This window comes from Staurois parvus, unplaced genomic scaffold (assembly GCF_062004578.1).
Source record: "Staurois parvus isolate SC_StPar_1 unplaced genomic scaffold, SC_StPar_1.0 ptg000186l, whole genome shotgun sequence".
NCBI classification, from domain to species: domain Eukaryota; kingdom Metazoa; phylum Chordata; class Amphibia; order Anura; family Ranidae; genus Staurois; species Staurois parvus.
This window is the reverse complement of record NW_028317982.1, coordinates 11,096,879-11,121,520: the sequence shown is the minus strand read 5'-3', so window position 1 is coordinate 11,121,520 and position 24,642 is coordinate 11,096,879. Positions and strand designations below refer to the sequence as shown.

Below are 24,642 nucleotides of genomic sequence, written 5' to 3'. Positions count from 1 at the left end.
GTGAAAGTTATAGCGTTTACAAATGGCTGTATAGATACTGGATTTTTTTTTTGTATACTAATAATAGCGGCGATCAGCGACTTATTGTGGGACTGCGGCGGACATTCTGACACTGGGGGGGAACTGACTTGGGGTCACTGACATCCCCAGTGACACCAATACAGTGATCAGTGCAAAATAAAGCACTGACACTGTACTAATGGCACTGGGAAGGAAGGGGTTAACATTTTTAGGTAATCAAAGGGTTAACTGTGTGAGGGGAGTGTTTTACTAGTGGGCGGGGGGGTGTGTTCTTCACAGAAATACACTGTCCCAGAAAGCTAAGCTCTGCTCTCTTGAACAGTGTGCTAGAAATTGACAGGGAGCAGAGCTGCATTGAAAACAATGCAGCTGTGCTCCGTGTCAGTGTTTGCCAGCAATCTCCGGGACCCGGCGCGTAATCACCGTCCAGGACCCGGTGATTGACACCCGCGGCCGCGATCGGTGCCTCTGGCACGGTGGTCGCTCGCCTTGTGCGCGCCCCCTACCATGTAAACAGGATGACGTTTATAAATGTTGTTTTTCCTACAGGGGCCGCTTTGCCGCAGTAAATGTACTGTGGGCGGTCCCCTAGTGGTTAAAATAATTTCAAAGGGAAAAACTTTTGTTTTTTTTAAATAACAAAAATGTCATACTTAACTGCTTTGTGCACAGATCACCTATGGGGACACTCATGCAGGCTCAATCCTGAGCCCGGCTTTGTGTGTTCATTGACACACAGAGCACAGCTTGGCCCCACCCTCTGTTCCCTCCACATTGGCTGTGATTGATAGCAGCAGGAGCCTTTGGTTCCCTCTGCTGTCTCTGAGCATATGAGGAGGGAGAGAAAAAGCGTGATCCTGCTCTTGGCACAGAGCTGGATCAATTTCGGGCTCAGGTAACTATAAGGAGGGGGCTGTACTGCATAGAATGCATTAAGGTTAAAAAACCTTCTACCTTTACAACCACTTTAAACAATTATTTGTCACATTTTATAAATCAGTCTTCGGTGAGCCAAATATTTGGCACATCATCAATAGCTGAATGGCTTGTAAAAGCAACAAATGCTATAATTTAAAGGTTGGCTGAAAGGCTTAGTGGTTTATTTATAAAACATTTTTTGTGTCAACGTGACAAACATCCGCACATTTAGAATGAAAATCCTCATACTTTTTCCTAATATATGTACTGTCTACATTGTTAGCCCCACCTATTGGCCATAATGCATTTTTTCCCATAAATACTTTAATCAGGAACAAAAATGCATTATGGCCACTAGGGGGTGCTGAAAGCGCTACATATATCAAAGTAAATGCAAGAACAGACTGTGTTTTTTTTTGTTCTAAATGTGTGGATGTTTGCCACATCCGCAAAACAAAAACCTATTTTATACATAGATTCTTTTAAAGTGGAGTTCCACCTAAAAATAAAAAAAAAAAAAGTCAGCAGCTACAAAAACTGTAGCAGCTGACTTTTAAAACACAGACACGTACCTGTCCCTCCGTCAAACGGTGTCTTCATTACCACTAGTTTCATCGGCCATCTTCTCTCCCTGGTGCTAGAATCTTCAGTGTGGGCACCTCGCTGTGACAGCTTGCGGCTTCACAGCTGGGTGCCCACTGCACATGCGCAAGAAGCGCTGTGCTTTGTGAATGGTCCCGTAGTCTTTTGGGACCTGTCACGTGTCCCAGAGGACTACAGGGAGAGAGGGGGGAGAACAACTTCCGCTTCCGATCGCCTAGACGATCGCAGTGGGAGTGGGTACCTGTCAAATTTGGGTACCCACTCCCCAAAGGTGCCAATCCTTAATGGGGTGCGTGGGACAAAGGATTAACGTGGAACTTCCCCTTTTTGGGTGGAGCTCTGCTTTAAGTAGTATACCAGTTTGGACAGTTAAATTATATTTTTTTATAGTTCTCTTTTAATCAGACAACAACAAAGGTGCGACTGGGTAAGAATGAGGGACAGAGGGATATTTATTTATGTATTTTTTTCGTGCGGAGGTGCGAAAAAACAAAAAAAACTGTAAGTGAACAAAAAACATGCAAGTGCAAAACACAAAAAAGTGCACTTAGGGGTGTAGGACCTCTACCCTGATTCCCCGGGGCACAAGGCTCCTGACAGGGACTGAGATTTCCACATCTGATGTAAGGGGGGTGCTCTAAACATTTGCTTATATTATGAGAATAATACAATTCTATGACCCTTTGAGGGCAACCATAATTCTTATGTGGCACACGATGAAATTGAGTTTGACACCCCTGTGTTATACTGTAGCTTATTTGAGCTTTTAGTGATTGGGTTTAAAATTATCACTCAAATCTTCACCTAACACTTAAAATAATCCTTTATCAGACTGAAATGTTAACTGGTAGGCTGAAAAATTGTACTTGCCTAATCCATCCAAATATTAAAATCTGCAGATTTCATGTTTTCTGTTTGATATATAATTTTAAAAAAATGCCTAAAACTTCCTGTCTGATCCGATACATGGCAGACTTTGTGTAGAGCAAACTCATTAAATGTTCACCCAGTACTTAATTGTGTTTGCTGAATTGGAAAGTCTGGATATCCAAAGAGTCAGCCTAGAATTCTGTCCTACTGTAAAATGTCATACCAATTACAGAGAATGTAGGATCAAAAACTACGAGTAAAATTTTTGGAATAACATTTATTTGACAGAGAATGATTATTAGAAAACAGTATACACATGTAAAATAAGTTGTTTAAAACATTTGTACAATGACTGTCCAAGACATTCCTTGTCAAATGCAAATGACTTTATTCTGAAATTTTATAGATAGGCAACGCTTATCCTCATATTGGTCAATGGTTCCAAATTAATAAGTATTGCAGTAGGGAACAGACACTGTTCTGTTTATTCAATGGAACTGAAGTCTTTTATACACATTCTTATGTAGGTATTATTATTATTATTATACAGTATTTATAAAGCGCCAATGGTTCGCTCAGCGCTGTACATTCACATTCATATTACAATTGCACTTGTATGGTAACAAGGGGCATTAGATAAACAGGCTAATTTCTTATCAGGACCCGAAAGAATGCAAATACATAATCAAAACATTATTAGTGCCATGGTGCACAGTGAGGGCAGTGTGCAATACAAAAGCAAAGCATACAAACTGGAAAGCAGTTCTCTACAGAAGAATACAAATGTTCTAAAATGAGAGTTTGCCAAATCACTAAATATAACCAATATGTATCCCTGGCAATGCAAGTGCAGCTAATGCACACTCCAGCGTCTGACACCATTAAAAATGTGTCTGTAAAGTGTAGGTCTAACCCAAACTTATTTTTCCTTAGTTTTGGTTAGTTTAGTTTGGTCTTTTATGCCTTGAGGAGGGTGGAGAATCATCATGTACACGGAGGGTGGAAAACCTGCATATACACATATTAACACCATTGGGACATTGATTTACTAAAACTGGAGAGTGCAAAATCTGGTGCAGTTGTGCAAAGCAGCTTATCAGCTTCTAACTGCAGTTTTTACAATTAAGCGTTGACAAAAAAAACTGGAAGCTGATTGGTTTCTGTGCAGAGCTGCACCAGATTTTGCACTCAACAGTTTTAGTAAATCAACCCCTGATATAAATGATTTAGTGTAACTCAGGGTGTGGTTGCCACCATCCCTATTTGTACAACACTAAATAATTTTTTCACTCATAGTGGGACTTCGAAGGTAACCTTCTAACACACAAGACGTATTTCTTTAAAAAGCAACGTTTATTTATACAAAAGGTTTTTATAACAAGGAATTATACCAGTGTCCAAAAAACATATAGTGTTCCAAAGCACACTGGGGGGCTATTAAGATTGCTTATTGAGTTTTAACAATGCAATATAATACAACAAAAGTCCAGTGGTATCCCCTATAGCTGATTTCTGTCATACAATCATCTCAATTTGATTGTAGATTTATTCAGCCAGGGATCCAACACGTACACGTTTCAAATGTTTATTAGAACATTTATCTTCTTCAGGAAAAATATACCACTATGGAACATAAACAATAATTTGCAATCAAATTTACAGAATTTTTCATATTGTTTACACGGGAACAAATTAAATTTTAAATACAAAACTTACATAGCCATGGTAAATATTCTACAGTGTCTCAGCATGCAGGGAGAAATATCACCCCTTGGTTGGAGTAGCCATTATGGTATGCAAGGACCACAAGCACATCACCACACCACTGCCATAATAATAATAATAATTAAAAAAAATATAAAACACCAACTATGTTAGATTCTATTGGGGACTTGGGGGCTATGAATCATACTAATATTAGAGCTGGAAATATATATATATATAAAAACGGGTGGAACATGGAACATGTTCCAAAGGTGAACTTATCCTTTAAAAAATGTTGGTGTGCATGGAGCCTAAAGCAGAACTAAACTCTCTCAATCAACAGAAACTCATTTTAACCCTTTTTTGTATTAATAAAAATGAATACTTTTGTATATTTCCCCTTGAGTGTTTTTTTTTGGCGGTATGTGTTAACACTTAAAGCGGAACTTCACTCTCTCAATTAACATTGACTATTTTTAACTCTCATGCTACTAGCATTAGTGACAAGATAGTCTAATATATTTACTTATTTTAAACCCTTTTTTACAGTTCTTCAGTTGCTTCCTGATTTCTGGCCTAGGCTAAAATGATGTCATACATCCCAAGAGTCTTCTTGGGCATTTTTTGTTTTCATCTGGAGGAGTCGGAGGGTAGGAGGGGTTTTCTCAGATGAGCTCACCCTCCTGCCTGCATGCCTGAGCTAAGGGTAGAGAGATTACATGAAGTAAATGCTACATGAATCATCTGCCCTTACTCAAGGTGGCTGTGGCTAGAAATGCTAGGGGGTGTTTTTCAAATTGGTCTGTCAACAAAATAAAGCATGGAGGCATGGAGGGATGGGTGAGTTTGCTTCAAGTAATAAAATTAATTATAGTGGTTCTAAAAACAGAAGGTTTTTTTTCTCCTTAATGCATTCTCTACATTAAGGTAAAAAAACCTTCTGTATGCACCCCTCCCCCTTTATACTTATCTGAGTCCAATCTCGATCCAGCAATGTGCACAAGAGCAGTGGCACTGTCAGCTCTCTCTCTGCTCACAGGATGGAGAGGCAGCAGTGGGAGCCATTGGCAGAGAACTGGGGGCAGAGACGAGCTGCGCTTTGTGTGTCACAAAGAGTGGAGCTGGGGAACAATCATGCACAAGTGCCCCATAGCAAGCTACTTTGCTATGGGGGCACTTGGGGGGGGGGGGGAAGCCAGGAGCATCAGTAGGGGACCCCAGAAAAGGAGGATTCAGGCTGCTCTGTGCAAAACCATTTCACAGAGCAGGTAAGTATAACATGTTTGTTGTTTTGAAAAAAAAATAGGTTTACAATCATTTTAAATAGTGTGTTCAATGTGTGGGGCTCAGATATAGTTAAGTATGTTTTCATTCATATTTTTAGGTGTGAACAAGTCATGACTTAATTGTTCTGTATTCTGCAACGTTCCAAAATTCATGGTTGGGTGTATGTCATAGCAAACGTTATCTAAACTCATACACAGTATACATTTAGGAAATCTTTGCCAATCTCACACCTTTTTGAGTTCTAAAATTTCTAAAATTGTTGCAACTTTTACTTCACAATGTATATACAATGGAGGTTTTTCACTTTAAATTTGCCTCTGTCTTCCCCCAGGAATGTCCCAGTGGGATTGTTAATGAAGACACCTTTAAAGAAATCTACGCGCAATTCTTCCCACAGGGAGGTAAGTTTCCCACGTGCACTAACATGGTGCTGGCAGCTCGTCAGTTAATAGTCATCCTCTGTTCTTCCAGCGTACAAAAGAGGCTGTTAGTCAGTTCCGTAGCTAAGAGCACATCGGAGACAGCAGCCTGTCTGCTACGGTGTCATCCATACTAGAGATATGTAAATAAATGAACACAACAGATGTTCAGCGTTAACAATATTAGCAGCGTTCATCGCAAATATTCTATAATGTGCTTTCTGCATTCTCGGGTTTTCTTAAGGGAAAATGTAATAATTTTCATACATAAACTATCATCGGGTTTACAATAAATGTTATTACATTTTATGAGGCCAGTAAATAAAACTGAAAATGTGTTGCCAGCATATAACCTAAAGCATAACTCATCGACAAATTCAAGTTTCAGGCGATTGTATATGTACAAGCAACAAAAGACAGTTACAGCACAGAGAGCATAAATCTTCACTCCTATTAAAGAATAATGCAGGAACTTCAGAGGAACTTCAGACATACCAGCCCTTTTAATCACTAACCTGTACTATGCAGTAGAAATGGGGATATATGAGGGTCCTACTGAAAGTAATGTAAAGTATTGCAAAAATCTGCATAACCTTTTTATTAACTTACATCATTCAAATTTCACATGTTGTTAGAGTAACTCTTCCTCTATACAAAGCTGCTACTCAACAATCTCCATCACAAACAATGCATTTGTGCCATTTTTTAACCCAACTCTATAAGCTTCTTTGAAAAAATTCTATGAAAAAAATGATGTAAGTTAATAAAATGTCAGGTTTGCATTACTTTCGGGATATATATATATATCTACAACAGCCCAGTGATGCATGTCAAGTGTTTGGGCATATTATGGCCTTGCTTTTTTGTGGAATGGCGCAGTAAAGACTTCATTCTGGCAACTCGACCATGCAGCTCATTTTTGTTATCGTTGTATTGGGCTCCTGAAACAACCACATTGACTTTTTACAGAATAGCCTGAGGTTACCTGTGGGTTTTTCTTTGTATCCTGAACAATTCTTCTGGCAGTTGTGGCTGCAATCTTTCTTGGTTTACCTGACACCTCTTAATAAGTGAATGAACAATACTGACTGGCATATTCAAGACTTTGGATATCTTTATAAAATTCCATTACCTTGTTATGCAGGTCTTTTGACAGTTCTTTTCTACTCCCCATGGCTCTGTATCTAGGCTGCTCAGTGCATCCACGTGAAAGCTAATAAACTCACGGACTATTTATACACAGATACTAATTGCAATTTAAAAAGCCACAGATGTGGGAAATTAACCTTTAATTGCCATTTTAGCCTGAGTGTGCCACCTTGAGTGTTTGTACCAAGGCCAAACATTCCATTTTTTTAAACTTTTGATCAGGGCCATTTGGGTGATTTCTTTCCTCATTATGATTTAAAAAGGATCCACACAACTATGTGATAATAAATGGCTTCATATGATCACCATCCTTAAATAAAAGACAGTTTTGTTGGCATTATGAGTCCTATTTTCAATATCAATGCCAAAATGTCACGATTTCTGCCAGGGAATGCAAACTTTTGAGCACAACTGTGTGTGTGTGTGTGTGTGTGTGTGTGTGTGTGTGTGTATATGTGTATATATATATATATATATATATATATATATATATATACAGGGCATTTAAATCAAACTGGGACTTTTGAGTACGTATAATAAAAGAACAAATTTCAAGGAGTAGACATTGCATTTATTTTTCGACATTTAAACACTTATCCCAGCGTTTAACTAATGCCTGTTAAGCTTCAGCATTGAAAGTTTTGTCACAACACCTGAATCATCCTAGGACAGCCTCCTTCACTTCGTCATCATTGTGTTCACCGTTCTCACAGACAGATTTGTCTCTTCACTCTTCCTGCAATTTCACGATAGGTTACGTGTCGCTTATCCAGGATTAGGCGTCCCATGCGCTGAATATTCACAGGAATGACTGCTGTGAGTTGGGAACCACCATGGCTAGGATTGTCACTGATGGATGTACAGCCATCTTTGAAACGTTTACACCATTCAAATGTCTTATTGCGGCTGAGCATCTCATCTCTGAACTGTGTTTGAAGTCTTCTATAGATATCTGCCTTCATTCATAAGAAACTTCATCACCACACGCTGTTCCATGCACTCACTAACACTGTTGTCTGCCATCTTGATTAACAGTTTGGCCCGTGACATATGCACCGCCTATCAGTAATAGGAAACACTTGCCACTTACTACTGCGTGTAGTACAGCCACGCTAGCATCCCTTTTTATACCTGTAAAATTAAAAGTCCCGGTTTGACTTGAATGCCCCTCGTATATACTGTGTATGTATTTATGCACAAATATATTAAATATATCAGAAAATGTGAGCTTCTATATATATGTACAGTTGTGTTCAAAATAATAGCAGTCAGACATCACTATCCTGATCAATCACTGTTTTTGGTAGAAATTATATTTCTACATGGCAAATAATTTACTAGCAGGTATAGTAGAGTAATAGAAATCCAACAGACCCAACAGTCATGACATGCATGCTGCTGATTCTGTGTAATTGAATCACTAAGTGAAAGGGGCATGTTCAAAATAATAGCAGTGTGGAGTTCTATTAGTGAGGTCATTCATTCTTTGAAAAACAGGTGGCAATTATTGCCCTTATTTAAGGAAGGAAGGCAGCAAATGTTGTACATGCAGGTTAAAGTGCATTTCTCTCTGAAATTCTGAGGAAAATGGGTCGTTCCAGACATTGTTCAGAAGAACAGCGTACCTTGATTAAAAGGTTGATTGGATAGGGGAAAACATATAAAGAAGTGCAGGAAATGATAGGCTGCTCAGCTAAAATGATCGCAAATGCTTTAAAATGGCAACCAAAATCTGAAAGACGTGGAAGAAAGCGAAAAACTACCATTCGAATGGATAGAAGAATAGCCAAAATGGCAAGGACTCAGCCAACAATCAGCTCCAGGAAGATCAAAGAAGGTGTAAAGTTACCTGTGAGTACTGTTACAATTAGAAGACGCCTATGTGAAGCCAAGCTATCGGCAAGAAGCCCCCGCAAAGTCCCACTGTTGAAAAAAAGACATGTGCTGAAGAGGTTACAATTTGCCAAAGAGGACATTGACTGGCCTAAAGAGAAATGGCGCAACATTTTGTGGACTGATGAAAGTAAGATTGTTCTTTTTGGGTCTAGTGGCCAGAGACAGTTTGTCAGACGACCCCCAAACACTGAATTCAAGCCACAGTACACTGTGAAGACAGTGAAGCATGGTTGCGCAAGCATCATGATATGGGGATGTTTCTCATACTACGGTGTTGGACCTGTTTATCGCATACCAGGGATCATGGATCAGTTTGAATACATCAGAATACTTGAAGAGGTCATGCTGCCTTATGCTGAAGAGGAAATGCCCTTGAAATGGGTGTTCCAATAAGACAACGACCCCAAACACACCAGTAAACGTGCAACAGCTTGGTTCCAGACCAACAAGATTGACGTTATGGAGTGGCCAGCCCAACCCCCCGGATCTTAATCCAATAGAAAACTTGTGAGGTGACATCAAAAATGCAGTTTCTGAGGCAAAACCAAGAAATAGAGAAGAACTGTGGAATGTAGTCCAATCATCCTGGGCTGGAATACCTGTTCACAGGTGCCAGAAGTTGGGTGACTCCATGCAACACAGATGTACAGCAGTTCTCAGAAACAGTGCTTATACAACTAAATATTAAGTGATTCAAAGGAAAGCAAAATCTTCAAACATTTTTCAGTTTATATAGTGAATGTTTGAGTTTGTAAAGAAGAATACAAACACTGCTATTTTTTTGAACCGTCTAATATTCACTTTTCTTCAATTTGTTTAGAGGAACAACACAAATTTGATATATTTTTCTTCATGTTTTGATTTGGAATAGAATGTGTAGTGTTCCCAATGCATTTGTGTGTATAGAAATAAAAGCTATTAGAAGGATTTTGAGCTTTATTCACTTTTTTCAACACACTGCTATTATTTTGAACACAACTGTATATACACACACACTATGTTGCCAAAGGTATTGGGATACCCCTCCAAATCATTGGATTCAGGTGTTCCAATAACCTCCATGGCCACAGGTGTGTAAAATCAAGCATCTAGGCATGCAGACTGCTTCTACAAACATTAGTGGTATTATAACAAAGTGGAAGCAACTGGGAACAACAGCAATTCAGCCACAAAGTGGTAGGCCACGTAAAATGACAGAGCGGGGTCAGCGCATTCTGAAGTACACAGTGCACAGAAGTCACCAACGACCAGAGTCAATAGCTAAAGACCTCCAAACTTCGTGTGGCCTTCAGATTAGCACAACGGTGCGTAGAGAGCTTCATGGAATGGGTTTCCATGGCTGAGCAGCTGCAACCAAGCCTTACATCACCAAGTGCAATGCAAAACGTTGGATGCAATGGTGTAAAGCACGCTGCCACCAGACTCTAGAGCAGTGGAGACATGTTCTCTGGAGTGACGCTTCTCTGTCTGGCAATCCGATGGACGTGTCTGGGTTTGGTGGTTGGCAGGAGAACGGTACTTGCCTGACTGCATTGTGCCAAGTGTATAGCTTAGTAAAGGGGTGATTATGGTGCGGGGTTGTTTTTCAGGGGTTGGGCTTGGTCCCTTAGTTACAGTAATGATAACTCTTAAGGCGTCATTATACCAAGACATTTTGGACAATTTCATGCTCCCACTTTTGTGGGAACAGTTTGGCAATGGCCCCTTCCTGTTCCAACATGACTGTGCACTAGTTCACAGAGCAAGGTCCATAAAGACATGGATGAGTGAATTTGGGGTGGAGGAGCTTGACTGGCCTGCACAGAGTCCTGACCTCAACCCAGTAGAACACCTTTGGGATGAAATAGAGCAAAGACTGTGAGCCAGGCCTTCTCATCCGAAATCAATGCCTGAGCTCACAAATGCGCTTCTAGAAGAATGGTGAAACCTTCCCATAGACACACTCCTAAACCTTGTGGACAGCCTTCCCAGAAGAGTTGAAGCTGTTATAGCTGCAGAGGGTGGACCAACTCCATATTGAACCCTACGAACTAAGACTGGGATGCCATTAAAGTTCATGTACGTGTAAAGGCAGGTGTCCCAATACTTTTGGCAATATAGGGTGTATATACACTGCGCAAAAAAAAATTAAAGGAATCAAATCAAATCTCAATGGGGAAAAATATCAAGCTGGATATCTATACTGATATGGACTGGGTAATGTGTTGGGAATGTAAGAGTTCCCCATCCTTTGATGGAAATTAAATTATCAACCTACAGAGGACTGAACTCAAAGAGACCCCAAAAATAAAAGTGAAAAAATGATACAGCAGTCCATTTTGCTGAATTTCATTACAGCAACTCAAAATGGTACTCAGTAGTTTGTATGGCCCCCACGTGCTTGTATATATGTATGACAACATCTGGGAATGCTCCTAATGAGATGAGGATGGTATCCTGGGTTATTTCCTCCCAGATCTGTACTGGGACATCACTGAGCTCCTGGACAGTCTGAGGTGCAACCTGACGGCATCAGTTGGACCAAAACATGATATCCCAGGGGTGTTCTATTGGATTTAGGTCAGGTGAACATAGGGGCCATTCAATGGTATCAATTCCTTCATCCTTCAAGAACTGCCTGTATACTCTCGCCACATGAGGCCAGGCATTATCGTGTACCAGAAGGACCCTCTGCACCAGGATTTTTTCCCGATACCAAATGGCAGTCAGGGTGCCATTGTCTAGCCTGTAGTTGTCTGTGCATCCATCAATGGATATGCCTCCCAAGACCATCACTGACCCACCACCAACACGGTCAATGATATTACAGACAGCATAATGTTCTCCATGGCTTCATGTGCTCAGGGTGAACCTGCTCTCAATTGTGAAAAGCACAGGGCACCAGTGGCGGACCTGCCAATTCTGCTGTTCAATGGCAAATGCCAGTCGAGGCATTCTTACCACTAATGTAAGGGGCATTTTTCCCCACTAACACTGGTTAATTACCTTTAACAGGGGTTCCCTTGTACAAAGGCTCTTTTTTATATTGATACTTCCTCCAGCCCCCAACTGAAGGTCTGTACTTTTGGACTTGCAGCTGGAAGAATAGTCTGAAGGACCTTTGCTCCTCTAACTGCATTGATTGCAGTTACAATGCTTTGCAGGATGCAGTGCAAAAAAAAAAAATAAATGCAATGTACTGTAGGTGCGATTTTTTTTTTTTTTTTGCAAAAGGTGGAGAGAGTTAATGTGCTTAATGTGATGGTGGCATCTGACTTTTGATAACAGGAAAACTCATGATTTCTGATGAGCTTTAAGGCTATATCCATCTTTTTCACCATGTTACACCCATATTTAAGGGTATTGCATATAATGGGACCCCCTCCACTCCAAACCGATTTTACCCCTGACAGCTGCTGTCATTTTTAAAATTTACACAGCTGTGTGGGATTCTGCCCAGACAGCTGCATCATTCATTCACAGGGATCTGTGAATGATGAACTACAAGTCCCATCTAGCACTGCAGCAGATAGGCTTGTAGTTCTCAATGGACCACATGTGCGCTGACCACTGCACCTATAGTCCATTGACACTTCCTCCTGCTCTCTAACTGAAAGTCCATACCTCGGCACAGACAAGGAGCTGGAGGAAAATAATAACATCTGCAAAATAATAATAACAATACAACATAATAAATAGATAATACAACATAATAATAAATGAATATTTTAATTTGCAAATTTATGTGAATTTATTATTTTTTGTCAACAGTGGACATTTAAGTTGACAAATCCTGTGGATCTACTGATCTTTTTGCATTTTCCCTAAAGATAACCCCAAATTTTGCAATTGTTTTTCACAATATGCGCACTTTGAATTGTCCAGCTTTGTGAAAGGTTTACCTTGATCTGTCACACTTTGAAGTGGGATTATTTCTCCAAAAGAAAAAGATTTATACTTTATATGGTGTGAAAAAACTGTAATTACCAGCTTAATGAAGATCATGAGTCATTTTAACCTCTTTGCAATAAATCTGACAACAGGCAAATAATACATGAGAGCTGACATTTGGGCTTTGTGCAGAAAATGCATTGTGATGTCTCCAACTATTAAAAGGTGCTCTCTGCTGCCATCTTCTGGTTATTAATGGTCTGTGCAGTTAAATTAATTTGTTAGAATGCAGGGAAACAATTCAGTTCTGTCCGTGATACTTTTTTTATTTGCACTAACATACAATTTTGAGGACAACCTTTCGGGGAGTGTCCCCTTCTTCAAGGTCCAAGCAGTACTGTTTCCTTGAAGAAGGGGACACTCCCCGAAAGCTTGTCCTCAAAATTGTACGTTAGTGCAAATAAAAAAAGTATCACGGTACTGAATTGTTTCTGTCGCAAGTGCACTAATAGGGCTACAATCAGCTCAAGTTAGAATGCAGGGGTAAGTGAGTGATTTTTACATAACATCGTTTTCCAAATGCAGACCTTCAGGACTATTAACAGTCTTTTAAAGTTCATACTTTTGGGATGGTAAAATTGTTTTTTTAGGTCCAGCAAAATAGTTTAACAATTGTGAATAGGTAGGCGCTAAACTTAGAAACCGTGAAGCAAAACAAAATATCATAATAGTATTAAACCATCAACAATATTGATAATGTTTTGCCTCCCAATGGTGTCTGAATCCATGTGAGTCCATATGGGTATTAAACGTGATAACAAACAAATGTTACCGTCTTATTCAGACACAGTGCCGTGAACCAAGAGTCCATGTGTCTTCTCCACGTGCCAATAAAATTCAGTGAATTGCTCACTCACCAAACATATTTGACCTTGGTTAAGGTGGTCAAAAGTGCATTTTGTTAGTATATGCAGAAAGGTCAGCCTCTTGCTATCCTAGGATATTCCTCTCAATCATCGACATACCACAGGACATAGCCCCAAAGGAAGTAATCGAGCAATATCCAGTGAGCCCAAACAGTGAATGGATACTCTGTAGCAGGCTCTCCTAGCCTTTGAAGGAGTGTGGCCAAGAGGCTCAAATAAACCAGAGATTAAACCGTTCTGAGTGAAGCATTTATTATTGTCATTGTGTAAGGTAAAATCTGAAATAAATTCACTGACATGTAAAGGTGCCTTGTTGGCCGACACCAGCATGTACAGCTGATGGAAATGATGGAATCTTGCTTCGACATACGTTTCACCTGGCGGCATCTTCAGGAAGCCTTGACTTGAGTCAGGAATGATTTCCTGAAGACTCCTTCAGGCGAAACGTACGTCGAGGCGTGATTCTGTCATTTCTGGGCTCTGGTGACGTCACTCCCAGCCCAGCGAGAGCGAGGCTTAGAACGCAAGTTGGTTATTTTAGGACAATTATAGGCTGTACACGCTGGTGTCGGCCAACAAGGCACCTTTACATGTGAGTGCATTTATTTCAGATTTTACCTTACACTCAATATTAAAAGCTGCACTTAGAATGGTTTAATCTCTGGTTTATTTGAGCCGCTTGACCACACTCCTTCAAAGGCTAGGAGAGCCTGCTACAGAGTATTCATCCACTGTTTGGGCTCACTGGATATCACTCGATTACTTCCTTTGGGGCTATGTCTTGTGGTATGTCGATGATTGAGAGTAATATCCTAGGATAGCAAGAGGCTGACCTTTCTGCATATACTAACAAAATGCGGTTTTGACCGCCTTAACCGGGGTCAAATATGTTTGGTGAGTGAGCAATTCACTGAATTTTATTGGCACGTGGTGAAGACACATGGACTCTTGGTTTACGGCACTGCGTCTGAGTAAGATGGTCACATTTGTTTGTTATCAGGTTTAATACCCATATGGACTCACATGGATTCAGACACCATTGGGAGGCAAAACATTATCAATATTGTTGATGATTTAATACAATCATGATATTTTGTTTTAGTTCACGGTTTCTAGGTTTAGCACCTACCTATTGACAATTGTTATCTGTTAAGTGTTATTTCACATTTTAGGAGCAGCTGAGAATCCCCACTGTTGTCACAGTATGGACATAACACTGTTATTATTTTACATATATCACTAGGCGCCATAATAATATCATTTACCTCCAGCAAAATAGTTTACCTAATTCTCAGAAGGAAGCTCGTAGGCGGGAGTGAGGCTGGGTAGTAGGCATGCAAGAGGGAAGGAACAACACACGGAGGCATGCGATTTCAAGAACATTTATTGTCAAAAATATTCCAAACACACTGGAACAGAGTCTATGTAAAGGTTCCAAACTGGCAAAAAACACTCACAGATGGTTATGCAGTGCTTGTGGAGAGCAATGCTCGAAGACCAACAGCACCTTGCACAGGAGGCAGCTAGCAGGCAGTATGCAATGAGGTACTAGAGGCAAAAAGGTTCAACACAGCAACTATAATGAACAGTCCCTATACCTTCCCTTATCCTCTGGAACCTTTCCCTATGCTATGCACACTTTCTCTGTCCAGTAGGTTCCCTTCTCTATCCTAACCACTTGCAAAATGTGTACCAAATGCAATGAGCTGGTGCAGGCCAAGGAGGTCAACTGGACAGCTGATCAGCTGATGACATGTACAGAGGTCCTCCATTCTCCCTGCATGGTGGTTGCGGACAGTGATACCTATGCAGGGAGGTTGACCTATACCTGCCTACCAGCTGGAAAGTTGCACTGCTGGATGGATGATAGAGACAAAGTTAGGAAAAACTCATAACAAACACACATATATGAACTGGTTTATCTGCCAAAAAAAATTTATATAAAAAAAGTTATATATCCACTTTTGTAGTCAACCGATCGCTGTTAGTTATGCCGGTTATTTGGACTATTAATGACTGTCAATATGACCACCTAATACCTCCCCTCCCATTAAGTGACAGAACACCAATGTAAAATAGCAGGAATGGTAGGGTGCCTGATCATACCTTTTCCTGAACCCCCTTTTCCCCAAAAAGAAGATCACATGGGCATAGCAAAACCCCCTTTTGATTTGCATAATACAGTGCTTATTTCCTGAATAGCTATTTCCAGACAGCTTAACTTTAAAATGTTAATGATGCCAATGATCCTCTAATTATAAATCTGTTCTTTTGAATTGCAGATGTTTCAAATTATGCACACTTTCTATTTAACGCTTTCGACACAGACCACAATGGATCTGTGAGTTTCGAGGTAGGTTGCAATCTGTTCATATAGTACAATCCTTGTTTTTGTTTATTATTTTACTCTTCATTGTTGTTTGGAAGGAACAAAATGCAGATCATTGTGTAGAATGAACACTTGTAGCCAACATAACAGATATCACATTGAAAATGTGTCCAACCCATCCACTATATAATGCTGACTGCCTACTAAGCTTGCATATACCAAAGCAGGTAAAGCTCCTATTGCAATACTGGGAAAGAACAGTTTTTCCCTGACTCATACCACCAAAAACAGGATATAGAACTTGATAATTGTCCCCTGTGTTAAAGGCACTTGCATTGGGGTAGGGGTTATACATTATGCAGAGAGAAGCAAGTACAGATTAGCAAAGCTATCTTGGCAGTTAGGAGATGTGAATGAGATGAGCGCAGAAGAAAAATATTGTGAGCACAGAAAACAAAATATAGGCACGTTCCCCTGGATATCAAAGTATCCAAAACTATAACGGTTTGTGACATGCAAAGCAGCCAGTTCTATTTTCTGTCTCATTCAGATACCACAGACTAGAATCTGGAAGAACATAGAAAGGTCTTATAGCAAACACTGTCACTGATAGGGTTACTTTGTCTGATATCCATTCAGTTATATCCAACTCTTGGAGATTCTAAGGACCAGTTCTCTAGGCACTGTTTCTGATATGCTTGAGAGCTGTTTCCATAGAATTTTCTTGGCACATTTCTTTACAAGATATGTCACCAAGTATATCCTCAACCCTCCGCATGGGCTTGAGACCTGCATGCAGAAAATACTAACACATAGACACACACATACCAGGACCAATTAAGACAGGAGCTAATTAACCTACTGGGGAACAGAATAATGTAAAAAAAATGGTGATAATTCTTACTTTTATAGTACTTTAAAGTACTTCTAAAGTCTAAACGTTTTTCCCCTTAAAGTGATTGTAAAGCTTTTTTTTAATTGAAATGAAATAACAAACATGTCATACTTAACTGCTCTATGCAGTGGTTTTGCACAGAGCAGTCTCGATTCTCTTCTTCTTGGGTTCCCCGACGGCGCTACTGTTTAGCAAGTGCCCCCACAGGAAGCCGCTTCCTATGGGGGCACTTGTGCAGGCTCACTCCTGAGTCCCACTGCCTGCATCCATAGACACTCTTCACAAAGTTTGATTGACTGCAGCAGGAGCCAATGGCTCGTATAGCTAATATAGCCAATGGCTCATGCTGCTATCAGTCTGCTCTGTGGGGAAGATGCTTTGTTCAGTGCAGGGGTGGACTGACAACTCATGGGGCCCCCTGGCAATAGGGGATCATGGGGCCCCTGTGTCCTTGCCCAAACTCAAAAAAGCCTGTTACGTACCTGATGGGAGACTGAAATGACGAGGTCGGCCTCACTTGTGTCACTAGCCCTGACCCCACTGGAGTTGGAATAGAGGGAGTCTAGGGACCAGGGGGACAAGAGCGCCAGTAGTTGTTGTTTGCAGCTCTTGCAGATGATGACCTTGGAAGACTGATGATCCTCTGATTCAGGCACAGTAGTAACAAGCAGAGCAGGTCTTGTAGATTGCCAGGCGTGCACCAGAGCAAGGCAGGTAGCGAGGGTAAGAGACAGGAGCAGTGTCATAGGGATAGCCAGGGTCATCAACAGTTGGGCAGCACGGTACAGAATCTGAAGGAAAACCAAGGTCAGGAGCAGAGCCGAAGTCAGGAACCAGTATCAATCAGGAGAGCAATCAGAGTCAGGTCAGGAACAAGCCGGGTCAGCAACAAAGGAATCACACAGAAACAAGCAGGGGGAGCTGAAGACCAGTCAGCAACATGAGCAGAGACACTCTTTAAATAGCCCGTCTGGCGCCAATCTTCGCCGTGCGCGTGCATGCGCATAACGGACCACTCTTCTCCAGACGTTCCTATGTGCATGTGCACTTCTATTCGTAATTCGTCTTGCTGGAAATCCCTTACAAAGCCTATGAAAAAGGTACCAGGGGCATCCCATGGGGCCCCCTACTGACCCCGGGCCCTCGGGCAGTGCCTGAGTTTCCAAATGGTCAGCCCGCCCCTGGTTCAGTGTTACTCTTCAAGTAAAGGAAAATTAAATTCAGTGTCATCACTAGGGTTGGTGTTACCTGGTGCAGTAAAACATGCCGAAACCCCCCCCCCATGTAATAGTTTCAGGCCGTAGCGCACATTCACGGTGTGCACCCCAAACTGGCCCCTGTAAATGATGCAGTCGGTGCTGGAGTAACATACATCCCCAACTGACGTCCCCGCCTCTAAAGGAGCCTGTGTCCAGCCAACCAGTCTACATTTGGAATGCAAGGGGTTAATCCAGCCTGCGTCCCGCTGTGCCCCACTGCCGATTCTGCATTCGACATGCAAGGGGTCACCCAAGTACAGTCCGAACCCCCATAACGACGCCACTAATTAAATTCACGGGTCCCAGAACTGGTAAGAATTTTTACTTTTTTTTTTATTACAGACTTTTTCAAAGTCTTATAATATTTAATATTAAATGTATAAAAAATAAAGGACCCTGTAAATTATTTTACAGTCTTGGCAACTATGCAGATTTGTACATTTTGTATATGTGAAAAACTGTCATACAAAAGCACATTTATCAACCTAATAATTTATAAATATTGTAAACTCTGGAATGCTATCTTCAGAAATGCATTTCATATAAATATTGAATATCCTCATCATTGCTGTAAACCAGATTTCATTTCTGACCAGATAATTTAACTATAGTGTGTGTCAATCAATAGAGAGGAAAGTCAATATGTCTCATGGGGGGAAGGAGACCAAATGAGACTTTTCTGCTGGTACAAATCTGCATTTCTTGTCACAACACCGACAGTTGTCTGTTTCTCCAGTATGACATTATAAATAAAGTTTCTTACATGCACCACTGCTTAAAATTGGTCTTATTTGTGAGATTATAGGTTGCCAGCCCATTCCTCTTCAACACGTATACAAATAGTTATTCAAATTGCACATTATACAGGCTTGCATATAAATATGAATAGCTATGTATTCACTTGTGTCTGAATTTTGTTTTTAAATAAGTATTTGAAAAAAAAAATTATTCCATAAACTGTGGACACTAGTGGACATGGAAACTAGTGGACATGTCAGTGATGAAGTGTTGCCTTTGTTTGTTGTGTAGATAGCTTACCAGTACAGAACATGCAAACTAATCCAGTAAAGAAACCAGAGCCAGTAAGTGCAAATATGGGTTCACCTGCAACACATTGATTTGTAATCTTTAAAGCAGGTACATCCAAAAATGTGTAAAGTAAAAAAAAAGTATATGTATCTAATTATATACTGTAAATTTATTGGTCACCACTCTGCGATACAATAATAAAAAATGGCATAAACTTAAATAACCATTATGCATGAATACAATAAACCAATAAAATCCTTAGTGTGAAAATAAAGTCCTTAATGAGAAATTGATTATTTCAAGTGCTTCTTTCACAGCCAGTAAGTGATGTGTGCTCTGTGCTCCCCGCTTGTGTGCCCCCCTAACTCACCAGCTGTAATGGACTCTTATATTGATACATAGTCATTCATGCTTTTGGTGGGGCATGTAGAGTTATGCTGGATCTTGTAGTCCCCCTGAATTAAGTGATGCTTGTCATCCTCAATCATCCTGGCATGGTGCCATAATGTGGAATATGTGCATATGAGGAATGGAGAAAGGCATCCATATAGTGTAATTCTGTTTATTAAATCGAAGTAGATACACTTATATTGCACTCACATGTTTCCAGAGAAAAAAATGACAAAAAAGTAAGGATAATCTATACAAGCTAAGCTTTATTTTATTTCTTTTTAATAAGGAAGTTCTTGGGAATCATCTCTCCTTTCCTAAGAATAAGTGGCGCTCTAAATTAACAGAATGGTCCCAGGGAGACAATTTGAGGGGAATTTACTCCAGCAACTTTGCATGGTAGTCAATTTGCTTCTATCTTCATTTTGAAAGCTTGCCTGAACAAGTTGAAGAATCTGGTTGGGAATCATGCACAGCTGCTCCAGATTCTCTCTCCCCCCTCTGTGCAGTGTAGGCCTGAAGGAAAACTTTCTCAGGACTATAATACACCTCCAGGTAATTTGTTTTCCGTACTGGGCTCCACTAGGGTTATGGGGAACTCTTATTTGTAAATCTTGACCTGTGCCAATGGTAAAGAACCTGGTTCCACCCCTTACATTTTACTATTGTCCCATCTCTGTGAAGAGTGAACAGCGTGGGGGAGGTGGAGCCAGAGTCTCAGCTGGAGAAACTGGTAATTTTTGACTGTGCTCAACATGTTGACTCTCTTCCTTCATTAATCTGCATCACAGTCCCAGAACAACTATGCACCTACTCTTACCTTCCTAACATCCATAGAAGGAGGGTCAGCAATGACATCCCAATATTTCTCTAAGTAAATAAATACTTTGATTTTTAGAGTAATAATCCATTTAGGTCCCTGTGGACATACATGGGCTTCAAGTGCAATCAGCACAGAACTGGCGGAAACCAGTGGGACCCAGGTACACCCATCCACTGACCTGAGAAGTCTGGCCAGAAGTGGAAGAGCTGCAGCCAAAAAGCTATACGTCCAACATGAAAACAAGGCTAAGCGACTCAACTATGCACAAAAAAAGGAACTGGGGTGCAGAAAAATGTGAGCAGGTGCTCTGGACTAAAATATATAAAAGAGGTATACGAGCGCTAGAAATATATAAATGATAAGCAGCTAGCATAAAGGTACAGCCTCTAAACCTTTGATATATAATCTGTCAAACAATGCAGCGCTATATTCAGAAATTCGAGTAAGGAATAATAAACATAAGTACATATAAATGCGCTGTGGAGCGCTTAGGTGATAGCAAGTAAAAAACATCTAAACAATGATGTTTAAAGTGCAATAAATGACATATGGAAGGTAACTGTCAAATCACACACAATAATGATAAAAAGTCCAATAATCAAGCATGGGTGAAATCCGTGCCTCCGTGACTGTGAATGAGTAAGTATTGCACTAACCAGATAGCGCAAGTGTATGCGCCTTTGAGTTGTCAGACCACTCCTGGTCATCTGGATCTGGAAAGGCAAGGATCATCTGTCAAACCAGCAACAGGACAGGTATATTAACGTGTCATCTCTCTCCAGGTGACATTCCTCATCCATCCAGCAGGGGGTTATAGACCAGGTAATATAGATGTTCAGCCATCCAGCAAAAGAACCATCACAATGACAGGAATGAGGCACCAGATAAAGGATCCACCTTGAAGGGGGGGGCTCGTAATAAAATGAGCCCAAATAAAAAACTTGATAGTGTAGTAGTTTCTAGTTTATTGATGAATTCACAAAGTAAATACACTCACAGTGTCAAACAGTAGTAAAGATGGCCACCGGCCTCCACGTGGGCCAAGCGACGAGACGTCACTGGCTAGGCTCCATCCAACGCGTTTCATGCTACGCTCAAAACGTTATCAAGGGGCTCTGGACTGCTGAGCCAAATTATGAAATATTTGGTTGCAGCAGGAGACAGTTTGTTCACCGAAGGACTGGAGAGCAGGCAACAGTGAAGACAACAAAAACGCAGGGTCAGAGTGAGCGCACTAAATGGATGAAGAAGGGTGCTAGCATAAAGGATAAAAAACTCCTCAGAGAACCTAATAATAGAATACGTATGAAGCGCTCATAATGTAAATTTGTTAATAGAATATAATAAAAACTACTGATAAATGAAAATTAAAATGACAAGTAAAATGGTGAATGGATGATAATATTAATACACAAGGTGAGTGGAAATGACTCAAAGTCCCCACTAATAACACAAAAGACATAAAAAATGTAGAGTTCTAGTAATCCAATAAACGGATGAATGGATGGTATTACTGGTCAATAAGGACAGAATGTTCAAAGTGGTAACGGATAAAGTGCAGGTGACTTCTTGGTGCTGTAAATGAAGTGTGCTTGCAGTTACCAGAAGCGCAAAGAGTATGCGCATGTAATATATATAAGATCGCAATCCAGGACCCCGCAGTCATCACAGTATTGGTCATCAAAAAATTAGGGGGTCACCAATGGTTCACACACATCAGGCAGCTCTCCAAACAATATAATGGACCAGAATCCAGTGAAGATGAAAAACGTGGATACTCCCTTAAGCGATTCCAGCTGTTTAGGTGATTTAGGTGATAGGAGGTATTATTCCAACCTTGGGGTGGCTCAAAAATGTTGATAAAGCCACCCAAAAACAAAAAGTGTATAATAGTGTCGTTTGTTTATTAGAAATCAATTAAAATTGACATAAAGTCCATCACAAAAATGAAATAATGATTGGATATACATCAAAGCAGAGTATTGCTTAAATGGTAAGGAACAATCCAAAATAGCATGAAAAAGCAATACCAAATTTGGCCACTGTGCCAAAATGTATATGAAAAAATAAATATTCAAACTAGATATGCAGGAAGCAGTAACATAGCTGGCCACTAGGCCCACGTGTAGCCTCAGTGGAGAACGTCTGTCTGACGGGGCTAATCCTGACATGTTTCGTGTAAAACACATTATCAAAGGGACTGTTACTGCTTCCTGCATATCTAGTTTGAACATTTATTTTTTCATATACATTTTGGCACAGTGGCCAAATTTGGTATTGCTTTTTCATGCTATTTTGGATTGTTCCTTACCATTTAAGCAATACTCTGCTTTGATGTATATCCAATCATTATTTCATTTTTGTGATGGACTTTATGTCAATTTTAATTGATTTCTAATAAACAAACTACACTATTATACACTTTTTGTTTTTGGGTGGCTTTATCAACATTTTTGAGCCACCCCAAGGTTGGAATAATACCTCCGGGTGTGAGTCACCTAAACAGCTGGAATCGCTTAAGGGAGTATCCGCGTTTTTCATCTTCACTGGATTGTGGTCCATTATGTTGTTTGGAGAGCTGCCTGATGTGTGTGAACCATTGGTGACCCCCCTAACTTTTTGATGACCAATACTGTGATGACTGCGGGGTCCTGGATTGCAATCTTATATATATTACATGCGCATACTCTTTGCGCTTCTAGTAAGTGCAAGCACACTTCATTTACAGCACCAAGAAGTCACCTGCACTTTATCCATTACCACTTTGAACACTCTGTGCTTATTGACCAGTAATACCATCCATTCACCCGTTTATTGGATTACTAGAATTCTACATTTTTTATGTCTTTTGTGTTATTAGTGGGGACTTTGAGTCATTTCCACTCACCTTGTGTATTAATATTATCATCCATTCACCATTTTACTTGTCATTTTATTTTTCATTTATCAGTAGTTTTTATTATATTCTATTAACAAATTTACATTAAGAGCACTGCATACTTATTCTATTATTAGACAACAGTGAAGCATGGTGGAGGTTCCTGGCAAGTTTGGGGCTGCTTTTCTGCAAACAGGGCCGGAGATGTGGCCAGGATCAATGGTGTCCTCAATGCTGAAAAATACAGGCAGAGAAGGGATGTGATTGGCCCCAAATGTATTCTGCAGCAGGACAATGACCCCAAACATACAGCCAATGTCATTGAGAACTATCTTTAGCATAAAGAAGAACAAGGAGTCCTGGAAGTGATGGTTTGGCCCCCAGAGAGCCCTAATCTCAACATCATCAAGTCAAGGATTTGAGGCAGCCTACATCCACAGAAGATCTGTGGTTAGTTCTCCAATATGTTTGGAGCAACCTACCTGTTGAGTTCCTTCAAAAACTGTGTGCAGGTGTAACTAGAAGAACTACCTATAACTTTCACTATAACCTTTGCACAGTATTGTAGGTTTCCACTAAAATGCTGTAAAACAAAATGTAATTAGATGGGTGGATTTCCACATATCTTGAGAACTAGACCTGATTTATAGTATATGTAAACCAACATTCCTTTTATTCTTGATTAAATAGGGAATGTCAAAGTGCTTCCATTTCCCCGTTGCCCCCATTTCTCTTTAATTCAGCGATACAAGATAAGTCAAAAGAATGAAGGAAAAATAAAAAAAGTAAGAAAAAAATGTCAGATGTTTCAAAACTGTTAAAAACTAAATAAAGTTTTTGGCTTCAGACATACTTTAAGGCCAAAATTGCTCTAACAAGCAGTGATCCAGCAATCTTAGTAAGAAAGGCCTAACTTATTGTCATGGGCCTGTGTATTATATAATATAGTTACATAGTTAGTTTGTCTGAAAAAAGACTAAAGTCCATCCAGTTCAACCATAAAAAAAGTTATAATCCTATACCCACAGTTGATCCAGAGGAAGGCAAAAAACCCAGCAAAGCATGATCAAATTTGCTCCTGCAGGGAAAAAAATTCCTTCCTGATCCCCCGAGAGGCAATCGGATATTCCCTGGATCAACTTTACCTATAAATGTTAGTATCCAGTTATATTATGTGTATCTAGGAAAGAATCCAGGCATTTTTTAAAGCAACCCACTTGCCAGAACCAACTGTTGAGGGAGTCTATTCCACATTTTCACAGCTCTCACTGTGAAGAAACCTTTCCGTATTTGGAGATTAAATCTCTTTTCCTCCAGATGTAAAGAGTGCCCCCTTGTCCTCTGTGATGAATAACTCTAGACCAAGTTCACTAAAT

At 40.2% G+C, this 24,642-nt stretch overlaps 1 protein-coding gene across 5 annotated transcripts in view; it reads left to right on the top strand.

The window, feature by feature from the left end:
- KCNIP4 (potassium voltage-gated channel interacting protein 4) overlaps positions 1-24,642 on the top strand; it is an 892,326-nt gene that overhangs the window by 844,397 nt on the left and 23,287 nt on the right. For all 5 annotated transcript variants that reach the window (XM_089677479.1, XM_089677484.1, XM_089677483.1 and 2 more), the window contains 2 exons: positions 5,735-5,804; positions 15,946-16,016. In XM_089677479.1, the coding sequence (XP_089533605.1) occupies positions 5,735-5,804; positions 15,946-16,016 (141 nt within the window). The remainder of the gene's footprint in view (positions 1-5,734; positions 5,805-15,945; positions 16,017-24,642) is intronic.